Source organism: Anneissia japonica, unplaced genomic scaffold, assembly GCF_011630105.1.
Source record: "Anneissia japonica isolate Jap-2015-1 unplaced genomic scaffold, ASM1163010v1 scaffold142_len1259957_cov175, whole genome shotgun sequence".
NCBI classification, from domain to species: Eukaryota; Metazoa; Echinodermata; class Crinoidea; order Comatulida; family Comatulidae; genus Anneissia; species Anneissia japonica.
In genome coordinates this window covers 1,226,666-1,239,496 of record NW_022684560.1, presented here as the reverse complement: position 1 = coordinate 1,239,496, position 12,831 = coordinate 1,226,666, and the positions used below count along the sequence as shown (strand labels likewise).

Genomic DNA, 12,831 nt, shown 5'->3' with positions numbered 1-12,831 from the left:
CATGAATCGTTTGCCCAGGCCCTAATTCGAAAAAAAAGAAATCGAGTATGGGACGCCAATTAAATTAGGTATGGCGCGCACTAAGTGTAATAAAGAGTGAGTAACTTAAAATTAGGGCCTGGAACCCAGGCTACACTTTCGCGAGAAGAAGTGTCAAGCATGCATGCTATTCATGTTCAGTTTACCGAAATGACCTTAAATAGAGCCCCACTGTTCCCTGGGTTAACCGCTAGACAAATACAGTGTCTATGTTAAACTACTAGACGATGATGCCCCCTAGGGGACATAGGCACAAAAATGCTACCACATCAATTGTTTAAGACTAAACTAATCTATCTAAATAAACGATTAGCGATGATGTGTCATGTGACTAAGAACAGGAACTGTTATACTTGAAGAAAAGAGTGTTATTTGCAGTGAAACTGCAGGGACTATGTCTATATATGCAGTTTATCCTGACACATTCAATGGACTAGTACAGTATAGTTAGGCCTACTCATTCACCTATAAGAAATATACCTAATTTACGAGTTCACATCACACCCGTTACCGAGTTTAAGTTCCAAGGCTAATGAATATCTTTATCATTTTGGTTTAATAATTGCAATTTTTGGATGCAACAGCGGACCTAGGAATAAATCTGATTTTTATATCTCTTCTGCTAAAATGTTGTTTTGGCTTTGTTGTTTTGATCTGAAACCGTCGACTTGAATACCGTACTTCAAAAGAACTTCTAATCGTGTTGTCAATATTTACTCATACAAGAACCTGAAGTCAACAGTATAGTACTGTGGGTAAAATCTCACCATTTATAAAGTTAATTGGCCTGCTCTCGAACCTTGGCACAGTTTGGGTCGACAACAGACATCTATATAATAATATTTAGGCCTACTCTAACCTTGGAGGCATTACAGTAATCGTTTGTTAAGTGATGGCTCATTTAATTTCAAATATTGGCTATAGATTGCTGGTTTAGAGCAAGTTTGTAACAATATTCCCCTTTAGTAATAGTTATTTGACCTATTTATGAGATAGTGAAACGTAACAACACTGATAAGTTCGTGACCTTTTGTCTGCATGTTGTCTATTCAAGTTTTTTTTATTCACAGGCCTGCTGTATCGTACTGTACTCGCTTCAAACGCACGAAATGAAGTTAACTTACCGCATCAAGCTGCAGTTTTCTTTTGCTATAGTTTATTTCTCTGTATGTTTGACATTAGGAGATTTATCATCAAATGTTCAAGAGGCAGAAGATTTTCTTAAGTATTACGAAAACCATGTCAGTGACGTATATTTTCCTCAAATTTCTGCATCGTGGGACTACTACACTAACATAACAGACGAAAATTTGCAGAAATCGGTAGGTTGTAATACGATAAACTTTAGTAAAATTAATACACAATTGTACATTGAAATGATTTTTACTAGCCAGCTACAAAATTGCTTCATTCATTTTGCTTCCGATCAAATTTCAATATAAAGCATTAACTAGTTTTCGGTTAAGCTTGGTGTATAACTCCACTAACCATTATAGGCACATGATGTAGGCCTAATAACGACATCATATCTATATTATTACGTCATATCATAAATCTTCTGTTGCAATTGTTCTGTGTTTTTTTATAATCATTTTACTTGAATATTAAGCAAGACCAATGCCCTTTCAATCAAGATAAATATCTATTCTAGGCCAACATAATAAAAATCGAGGGTCGTGCGTTAAATCAACATCGACCAATTGAAAACAACAGTTGGCCTTCAAATAATACATACGCCTCGGGGGTTCCGCTATACTGTAATACACTCGTGAGCAAAATTCGTGCAGGAATATACCACTCATAGTAAAAACGGAAAACTTCACAAACTATTAATACACTATATATTCAGACTGTTAATGCAGGCCCGTACCGAGGGGGGGGGAGAGGGGTTATGATTCGGGATAACCCCCTTTTCTAGCAAACCCCCTCTTTTCTGACGAAACCCCCTCTTTAAATTTCCCAAATATCCTCCAACCCAACTAATGCATTGCAGACCCACCCAGACACAGACGAATGTAGGTAAAAATGGCCCCGGGAAAAATGGCCCAGGAAAAAATGGCCCAGGAAAAAATGGCTCCGGAAAAAATGGCCCCGGAAAAAATGGCCCCGGTAAAAATTGCCCTAATTGACAAGTAGGTAAAAATGGCCCCAGTGAAAAAATTCAGTAATAGAAATAATTTTTTTTTAAATCTTCAAATATTTAAATAGTAGCTGTAAAAAGCAAGAATTGAATCAATAACAAATACAGTTACACAACAGATGCAAATAATGTACTGAGAGATTATCGGAAAACAATGGCCATTGAATAACATTTTTTGATAGTAGAAATAAGTTTTAAAAACGTTATTCCACTAACAAAGTAGAGGAATGACATACATACAGTACTTCAACTACCAAAATATGCAACTCATAGATAACCACAAAATGCACTTTTGTTAAGTATCAAATGAAACTTTAACTTTACATGTTTTAATCACAAGTTTATGTATGGGAAAAGGGAGAGGCTTACTTTCTCACAAACTTAGCAATAAATGTTCTGCTTAGAGTTACTTCAAAGAAGTATTTGTTAATCATATATTGTTTTTAAAGTAAACTGAATAATTAGGAATAGGCCTACGTTTATTTAAACAACTTATTTAACTGCATACTTGGTTTTTACTCCCCGCCAACTAAATTTAAGTGCCTAAAACTATAATAAATAATGTAAACTGAGATACTATATATACATATGTAAATATGGCAATTATGCTAAGAATTAAAATGGCGTGAATTGTAAGGTAGGGTAATTATGATAGGATTAAATGGTATTTCTAAATTCCACAAACCTCCCAAAACACACTGTAGAAAACCAAACAATTCAATTTTGATTGACTCACTTGGTATATCAATAAGAAAATTCAATATTCTTAAGAACCTATTTTTTGGTTAAAATGTTGATTTTTTGTGAAAAAAATACTTGCAAATACACCACAAACCTCAAAACACACTGAGAACCCCATCCAAACCCTTTAATTATAATTGTAGAACTCTATTTCTAAAAAAAATAATAATAATAATTTGATGTTCATATAAACTCATTGTTTGTGGGGTTTACCAATACCCGGATTGAATTTCTGGAAAATTGTGATTCCGTGAAATTGGCCACAAATAAATTATTTTAGTATTCATAAATGCATGATTTATGTTGATTTATTGATTATGCTGTTGCTATTTTTTAATATTTAAATGGGAAAAAATAAAAAGTGTTTTTTTTTATCTTTGAATATTTTATCATTCAATAATTATGTAATTCCTACAAAAAGTAAAATGTAAATGACAATTTATTTGATGTTAGATTCCTTTTTAAAAACTAAATTATTTCAGTTAAAGAAATGCATATAATGATTTTTAAAAAATCAGTTTTAATGCAGAATTTTATTATTGGAGCCATTTTTACCTACCTGTCATTTGGGGCCATTTTTACCGGGGCCATTTTTTCCGGGGCTATTTTTTCCTGGTCCATTTTTACCGGGGCCATGCTTACTGTACACCGACACAGACATTATCAAACATATCTGCTTTTATAGCATTATTTAGACCCATAAAGCACAAAAATCCTCTTGTTTTTGGGGTTTCGCCGACCCCACTGGGGCTTCGACTGTGGACCTCCACGCCCAGAAAATCCCCCTTGGAAGAACCTGGCTACGGGCCTGTAATGTCATTTAAGATGATAGATAAACTATTTTTTCTGGAATAGCAATCATTGGCTAATATATCCGTATAAAGATAGAATAGGCCTAATTTTTAGATTTTTAGATTTAATACATACATCACGATGGAATTATTAGACGGTGTATAAGATTTTGTTCCATATTTGGGGGCCTTTTAGGTAATTATTGTTGGGCTTCAAATGTGTCTTTTTTGGATGATCGAAAATCTGATCTTTGTGTTGTAGTTGTAAAGTTTAATTGAAAGTAGTTTTTAAATGTAGTAGGGAAAAGCCGTTTTAGAAATTTAAACAATGTTCAACACTTTTTCATAAAGTTGATAAACATTGAGTGATACTGTTTACAAAGGTTCTTTGGAGGGGTGAATGAACTTTGCATGTAATGCGGAGGGCTTTCTTTTGTAATTTATGAATTTTGTGAAGGTAAGTGCTGTGGGTATATCCCCAGGTTTATATACCGTGTGATATTGGGGACTTTCAAGCACTTATAAATGGTCAGTAATATGGTATGGAATGTTTAAGTTTATTTTTAATTCCAATGACCTTTGACATTTTTAGATTAATGATATTCAATGGTTACCAAACGTAAGAAGCTCATCAAATAAACACCTAAAAATTTACTCTCTTAAGTGGTATATATTTTCATTATAAGCCGATGATCTTAGACCTTACGTGCACATCTGTATATAACTTAATTAGTCTTATTTTCATCGATGGTTAATCTGTTTGTTGGAAACCAAGTACCGATATTTAGACGATCTGAGGGTACATTACCGGTAGTAGTTCTAAATGCTCCAGTTAAATTATCCCCGTTATCAAAAATGCTAGTGCCATCTGCATACATAATAATATTTTTATCATTATATACACACCTAGATCATTTATATGATATAAATATTCCTCCTCCTCATCATCATCATCATCTTGATAATTTGTAAAGCTGGTGCGATGTCAAACAACATGGTTCCAAATACATCTAAATTTCAAGAATATCCACATTCATTTTCTGCTGATCAGTAACGCCAATTAATTCCTCTAATCATGGGAGGTGCGAGTTACTTCCAGTTTCGTATCAAGCTACTTGGAGTGCATATTCAAAGTTATATGTAGTGGGATGTGCAGGTGAGGAAATGATCTCTAAATCTTTTCGACGTCTTTATATGCTTTTCGCATTGAGACAGTTTGGAGCTTCCAGAGATGATCTTGTTTTCACACACATTACATATGTCAGACCATTGCTAAAGTATGCATGCCCGCTATGGCACACCTCTAGCTATCACCAAGAAACATATTGCACAGCTGAAAAAATGATTCAAAAATGAGCTTGCAAAATCATCCCTAGCTACCAAAACTATTTCAGTTACCAAAAATCACTTGCTATACTTGCTAATCCACCGTTCTATTTAAATTTGGTAAGGGCTTATTCTCCAATGATCGTTTTAAAGCATGGTTGCCGGAGAGATCACAACCATATAGGACATTACGTTAAGCCTGGTTTCCTGTCGACGTAAATTCAGAATTTCTTACGATTCATACGATTCTTACGACTGTTACGAGAAGTTGGACAAAAACAGCCGCGTCTTGATCGTGCTGGGCCGCAGACAGAAGCCGGTAACGTTTCTTACGACAAGTTGAATTTTTCAAGCTCGAACGGCAAAACTTCTCCTAACGTCGTCACATGCATATGTTACGTCAAGTTGAATTTTTCATTGCGACTACTGCGATATGTTAACATTTCTCACTTCCTGTCTGGTTTCCTCATTAAAATAACCTGGCGAAATTCGAGGACAATTTTCACCGTTCGATTTAAACAAGGGCCTACAAATCTTGATTTGCTAACTTTCTCGTTATCGATTTTAGTGTTTCGTTCTTAAAATATAAATTGTATATTGTACTTCGTTTATTTCATTTAATCTATTTAATATTATGTTTTGAACTGACAGAAAAATCTTATCTCCAGATATACAGTATACAGAAAACATAATTTAAATGTTAAAATTATAAAGATCGGGTTTTTAATATAAACAGGAATTTAAATTAAGAATGAAATACACTTGAAAAAAAAAATGTTTATTGAAATTAGCAGAAAATATTCCAACTGGAAATAGGGCTATATATTTTATATTTCATTTATTTTTTAATATTATGTGTTTTATATAGTTTTTTTGAATAATAAATGTAATTAATTAAATCTAATTGTAATCCTCATTCTATAGTTACACGCATAAATACTTACCCTCCCCCCCACAGTCGGACACCTTAGGCACCCCCCCCCCCACCATAAATTATATCCTAGCCGCCACCGTGTATAGGGCTAACAAATTCTATAATTTTTTACATGCCTATCATTGTGTTTGAAAAAATCGAGGGTATGCTTCTTTTTAACCATTTTATTATCAATACGAAATCAATGAGAGTTCTAGATCGTCGAGAATGTTGTTGTATAGGCAAGATATACAGACACCATACGCTTCCGCTTACGTTTCTTATGAAAACTTGGAGTGTTTGCAACGCAACGTATGCGAGTTCATTCAACAAAAGTCACTAAATCGCGGTTTCCTGTCAAATAGTGTAAAATCGACGTATCACATGAAAATCCAATACGTCGGTTTCCTGTCCAAAACCCTTTTGCGACGATTTTAGTTTACGTTACGTCGATTTCACAACCCACCAGTCGCAATCGGTTTCCTGTCAAATCGCATTTTCTTACGATAAAACGAGGTAATCGTAAGTAAATCTGCCTTCTAAGTCGACAGGAAACCAGGTTTTAGACTGAACGATATGTTATGCCTCATTGTAGAACAAACAGATTGGCTAAATCTACCAATCCCACTTTAGTCAAACTATTAAAATAGGGAATAAGAACTTCCAAGTGATTTTGTTTGATTATGTACTGTAATCGCCAAATATTTTTTACAGTTTCTATTAATTATTATTATTAATGAAGTATAATTATTTACTTTTGCTGGCCTCGCCACCTGGTTTCACTATTATCTGTCTCGTTTGCTGTATACATATTTTGTTATAGCTGGTGAAACTATTAAAGTTAAAGTTAAAGTTTATCATCAAGTTTATTAATGTTTATTTTCAATAGGTAGATGCAGACGTCGCTAGTACGGGTTTTGTAATAGAAGCCTACAAAAACGCTAGCCGCTTTGATACATCCACATTTTCATCTGATATGCAAAGGCAAATCGCTTTTATTAAAGATATTGGGAATTATGCTCTTGCAGTTGAAGACGAAGACAAATATCGCAAGGTAAACCTAACAATTATATCTGTGCTAAGTGTGAAAACAAGCACTGAGAATATTATATTTACTACAGCATGGAGGTATTATAGTAATATCTCTATGACTACAGTAATTACCTTCATATTCTAATTTGGTTTTTTTTTCCTTTTAAAATCATAATCGTTATAATAGGCCCGAATATATTTTTCCCCATTTTTTTTAAGTATCTATAAATTAAACGAAATGAAACATATTAATAATGTTCGAAAACGTACATAGCAACTTAACATAATTGAAAAACTCTTGCGAAATGTCATGTACTGTTGTTAGGTCTGAGGAAATGATTGCGTTGTTTAGTCTTCTGAACAACACGATTAGAGCAGTCTATTCAAAATATCAAGACATTCCCAACAACGCTACAAACCACATTTCATTTCTCCAGAACTATGTCTTACGTCGTGTTTCCGAAAGAAATGAAAATTAAAAACATTTATTTTCATAACTTTAAAAAACATGTTAATTAGCGTGAAAGTGTGTGTCTGTTCTTGAAAACGATACAAATAAACTCAGCATAGGCTTTTTACACGTACAGCGTACTTTGTGTCTCTTCGTGAAAATTAAAATCTCATTTTACTTGCTGTACGCGCTCCGTTGTTAGACACAAACTAATATTTATTTTTAGCCAGTGTTTTACCATGTTGTTAAGGGTGATTATAAGCCTACAAACTAGGCTTAATCCTGCTTAAACTATTACCGTATGTTTTTACTAATAATTCCACACTTGATGCGTTTGTACATGCCTATTTCAAGTTATACTGGAATAAGGGTAGCCTACCGCTATGCATAGGAAAATTAAGCAATCTAATCTTTACGTCTAGCCCCACCCATCGCGCCTTCTGATAACCTACTGCAAGTTTGTGTCTGTTCGTGAAAACAAAAAAATCCATTTCTCGGTTTGTGCGCTATGGCTGCTTTAGCATGATTAACTAAATAATGTAGTTGCACTCCTAACAATTGTGTAAAAATGTCAAAGAAAAAAAAGAAGTAAAAATGTGTTTTGTGCCTCTTCGTTGTGTCGTCGGTGACGATTTTTTTGACCGTTTTAAAAGGATGGGGCTAGTTGATGCTTTAATTAAATGATTGAGGTTTTCACACATTTTATCACATATAATACAGTAGGAAATTATATATCCTTTTTGCTGTAAAAATTATATTTTGAGAAACACGTAATGGCAGGGCCCCATTGACATTTTGGAATGACTCTCTTATTACGCACGGTTGCTCTTTACCAACTCACCTAAGCAGACAAGTCTGTCCATTGCGTTTGATGTTCAACTATTTAACGTTGAACGCTATTTTATGAAACATATTTAAGCAGTATTGTCCATCTATCCGTCATTATACATAATACTATGCATTGAATATACTCCACTTGCTTAATACTATAACCCGTGGGGATAAAAACTAATGCTCTTGGTCTAACCATGGACCTATTAATCTAACAGTCTTAAAGAGAAGGCCTAATAGTTCTAACACATGCAAAATATGATAAAATGTTACGGCTAAATAATCAGTTATTGTAGAAGTGATGTAGCATAGATTGATGGATGATCGGAGTTGAAGTTATTACATGTCAATATAACATTATGCTAAAAGATTGATGTAGCCGATATAACGCGCATTAATGACCGGTTTATATGCAGAAGCCCTAATCATCAACCATCACATCGCAATTACATGCTCAGTTTTGACACCATGTATGCTTTTGCTATTTTTGTATCTTTATTGTACTATAATTTTTATTTTTCTAGTTGGCTGATATAATAGCTACAATGAATGGAAATTATGGCTCAGGGGAAGTGTGCAAGACAGATGGTGAATGTTTACCTCTTGAGCCAGGTAATGACGTGTCGTGAGATAATTAACAAATAATTACTAATAGTAATAGGACTCGGTCAATTGATTTCATTGTATAGCTGAAGAAATTCATTTAATTTAAAGAAAATACAATATTATACTAAATATAACAATGTCCATCTGAAATGATGGAAAATGCTTAGAACGGATACATACCGTAGGCATAGATTATTCTTCATTATTCTGCCAGTAATTACACTGTGATATTTGGAATCTTCGTATAATTTGATTAATTAATTGTCATACAGGACACATTTTAACACTGTGCCACATTATCTACATTTTGAAACGATTTGAGAGCTTAGTCGACTAAACTGGTGGTAGCCAACAATTATGCGCTGAACCGTGAGGATCCTTTCAAATTGTTAGTCACCGGTTCAAATCCATCCACTGCTCTCCTTGTGTTTCAGCTGCAGGGCTGAAGGAAACAGGTTTTCGGACTTAATGTGATGTGATTCACACCAATATTCTTATCATACTCCTATCCTACGCTTAACCATACTTAAAAAACAAGAGATAAGAGGTAGGCCTAATACTTGTAGGCATAGATCTATTCCATGTGAATGTAAATTCAGTTATTATATTCAATTATAAATAAGATCTCGAAGAAATTATGGCGAAATCACAGGATTGGGATGAAAGAGTGTGGGCTTGGCAAGGATGGAGAGATGCAGTAGGACGCGCCAACCGACCTCTCTACATCGATTATGTAGATTTAAAGAATGAAGCCGCAAGGATAGCAGGTTAGTATAAGTTGTATATTTTTCAGACACCGTTGGAGCCAGATTATAACGTTGTAATTTATACAAAATATCAAAATATTGTTCTTTAAATCGAGTGGTTCTTCCATCAGTCATCTCATTTGAAGAGCAGCCGTTAGTTTGTTTTTTTTATAGTAATCATTTATTTGACATTTCATTCTGTAACAGTGGCAACACATAATTATGTAATGCGGTCAACATTAAACTATGGTAGACTTTAATAAAATCAATTAAAAGATTTAAGCAACTTATAATTATAAAGCTAAACAATGTGATTACGTTAAGGAAAACAAAATCAATTTAGACATAGGCTTAAAGTAAAGGCTTATGCAGTACAACAAAACTTAAAGCTAAAATTCAATATTCAAAAAATTCAAATGTGAACGTTTATCCCATTAAGGATCAAGATTCAAGATTGCTTTATTATCATCAACTGAACATGTGATAAATAACATTTTTTTTGCTCGATACAATGAAAGACATAGAGAGCAAAATGCAATTAAATATAAGAAAACATCGAAAAACAATAAACAGATGCAATACGATAATTAATGTACAGTACTTAAATACTAAATTTATCTGGCAAATGTATTATTCAATTTGTGGATATCATTAACGATGAATGAATTTCGGTGTCTATTTGTGTGTTCCCCAATTGGTTTAAATTGGTATATAAAAAGTATTTCATTTAATATACCGGATAATGAGGATATGAGTATTTTTTGCGAGTTTTTGTAGTTGTATATACAGTAACTACAATTCTATATACTTAAATACTTGTGCAGTTGTGTAGATGAAATAACGGTGCTTAACTTATCATTACCGGTATAGGCCTATATTTTATTCAGAAAATATTGAAAAAACCTAGTACTGTAAAAATAATATTCTAACATAAACTTTCATGAGTTAAATTTCGTATAATTTGTCACTTATTAATTCTTTTGAACATTTTACTGGAAATTCATATTACCACTTAATGTCAATAGGATACGCAGACACTGGAGATCAGTGGCGGGCACATTATGAATCAGATACTATAGTCCAGGATGCGAAGCAGCTTTACCAAGATATTTTGCCACTCTACAAACAACTTCATGCTTACGTAAGGCGAAAGTTAAAAACAGTGTATGGTGATAAAGTAGACTTGAAGTCAGCTTTACCTTCAAATATCTTAGGTATTTACTCCATTTTCACGGATTCTAATATGACCAACCTCTATGACAGTAGCCGAAATTACCACTGTATGGCCTTTCTATCATAAATGTGCCAAATTTAGCTTCTCTGCCAAAATGAATATAGAAACTATAAAAGGTCATTATGCATAAAGAATAACTTATTGCAGCTCCAAAACTCGTTTTCCTTTGGGTTTAATTTTTAGGGGATATGTGGGGAAGATTTTGGGGTGAAATATATGATGTTGTTGAGCCTTATCCTGATGCAACAAGTGTCGATGTAACGCCGCAGCTTGTAGAACAGGTAATGAACCACATGATTTAGTTTAATAATACCTGTTCTTCTTCTTGAGTCACTAAGTAGCTATAGTGTATGATCTTGCCTACGTAGTGTGGTAGAAGGATCCGCAGGTAGGGTACCTGACATGGACCGCGACGTAAACGCTCCTTCTGTGACCGGACATTGGAACTGTGGACCGGTACACCGGGTAAACCCCCTACTCCTCTCGAAGGATGTACTGTGTTCTTTAAAGTGCACACAAGCCAATTGTGTACACTGGACCAGGGAACAGACTGAACCTACGGTTTAGAGAGTTCTTATCCGAGAAGACTTGTTTCGCCACCGGAACCATAAACGAGCGTGCCGTTCGAACCAGCGCCGATTATGGCTGTATGTCACGGTTCCCCTGTCTTAACCGCTTGACCAATCGACTCGCCCAGTTTATTTGATTATTCATAATTATGCTTCTTATGAACGATGATAGTCCTAAAGAAAAAGAAATGATACTCCATGAACACATCCTTGTGACAAATTGAGAGGGTTTCAAGTTGAGAAAAAGTCAGGAGATTCGGAAGTTAAAGAAATATTATTGCTGACCATGACAGATAGCTAACTTCAGGAAGACTAGATACTAGGCCTATATAAAAAGTTATTTTAAAATATTTAAATATATTGAAGTTGCCGGAGGAGGTCAATTGGTTTCCGGGAGATTTTAGCTTGTTCCGCAGTCCGTGCTGATTTCCTGTCCACGTTTCACGAGACCACTGCTTGGAACTTCCAAAACCAATGGTGTGAATGAGGTAAACGCAACTCTGGTTCATGATGAAGGTTACTACTGATTGCCATCGAATGTGACACAATTTCATCTTCACAGTTTACTTAAGATCGCAAGTGTGGTTAATGTTATTTTTGTTATCTCTTATAGTGTCCCATCTCTTTTCAAAGCTACTTTAATGATTCAATTGGACCACCACCATCCGATTCATCCAAGACACAGAATCAAGACACATTCACAATAAAATATTTATGACATAATTATATAAATTATCCACCAGGAACTTTGCCCCTTCTTTTAAGTCAACTGATACCAAAGAACTTAAATACCAGAAAAATGAGCTGTTTCGCGTATTTACATTAAAATTGATGGAACATCCGCCCTCACGCGAGCGGGGTAAAATTTGCCCATTTGACTGAGTGGAGAAACTACAGGAAACAAACGAACCAGAATCTTTACTACTGTATTGATGTATAGCGCCGCCGTGCGGACGGGGTAAAATTGCTTTCCGTCTACGCACAATGGAAGATAATGGAATGGAAGATAGAACGGATGTTCTATCTTCTGCTATTTATTATCTTTGCTGATACCTATTATACAAACAAATATATAATAAATGTTGTATACTAGCTTATTCTAATTATACAATGTTCTCCAAGGGTTATACAGTCTGTGATATGTTCAACCTTTCGGATTCTTTCTTCACCTCTTTGGGACTCAAACCAATGCCACAGCCTTTTTGGAACAAGAGTATGTTAACCAAACCGACAGATGGTAGAACAGTGGTGTGTCATCCCTCGGCGTGGGACTTTAGTAACAGGATCGATTTCAGGTAGTATATCATTTTATGTATGTATATATACATATATGTGTATATATATTTGAAAGGCAAATGGGAAAACCCCATAAAACAGCAAACGGCCATATAATGCAAAACAATTTAAAATTA

General features: G+C 34.4%; 1 protein-coding gene across 1 annotated transcript in view; it reads left to right on the top strand.

Annotated features, from left to right (window-relative positions):
• Positions 1–1,101: 1,101 nt before the first annotated feature.
• Positions 1,102–12,831, top strand: part of LOC117106339 (angiotensin-converting enzyme-like) — a 16,917-nt gene continuing 5,187 nt past the window's right edge. The window contains exons 1-7 of the mRNA XM_033247714.1: positions 1,102–1,361; positions 6,840–7,004; positions 8,789–8,876; positions 9,494–9,637; positions 10,642–10,830; positions 11,034–11,131; positions 12,542–12,714. Of these exons, the coding sequence (XP_033103605.1) occupies positions 1,149–1,361; positions 6,840–7,004; positions 8,789–8,876; positions 9,494–9,637; positions 10,642–10,830; positions 11,034–11,131; positions 12,542–12,714 (1,070 nt within the window). The 5' untranslated portion in view covers positions 1,102–1,148. The remainder of the gene's footprint in view (positions 1,362–6,839; positions 7,005–8,788; positions 8,877–9,493; positions 9,638–10,641; positions 10,831–11,033; positions 11,132–12,541; positions 12,715–12,831) is intronic.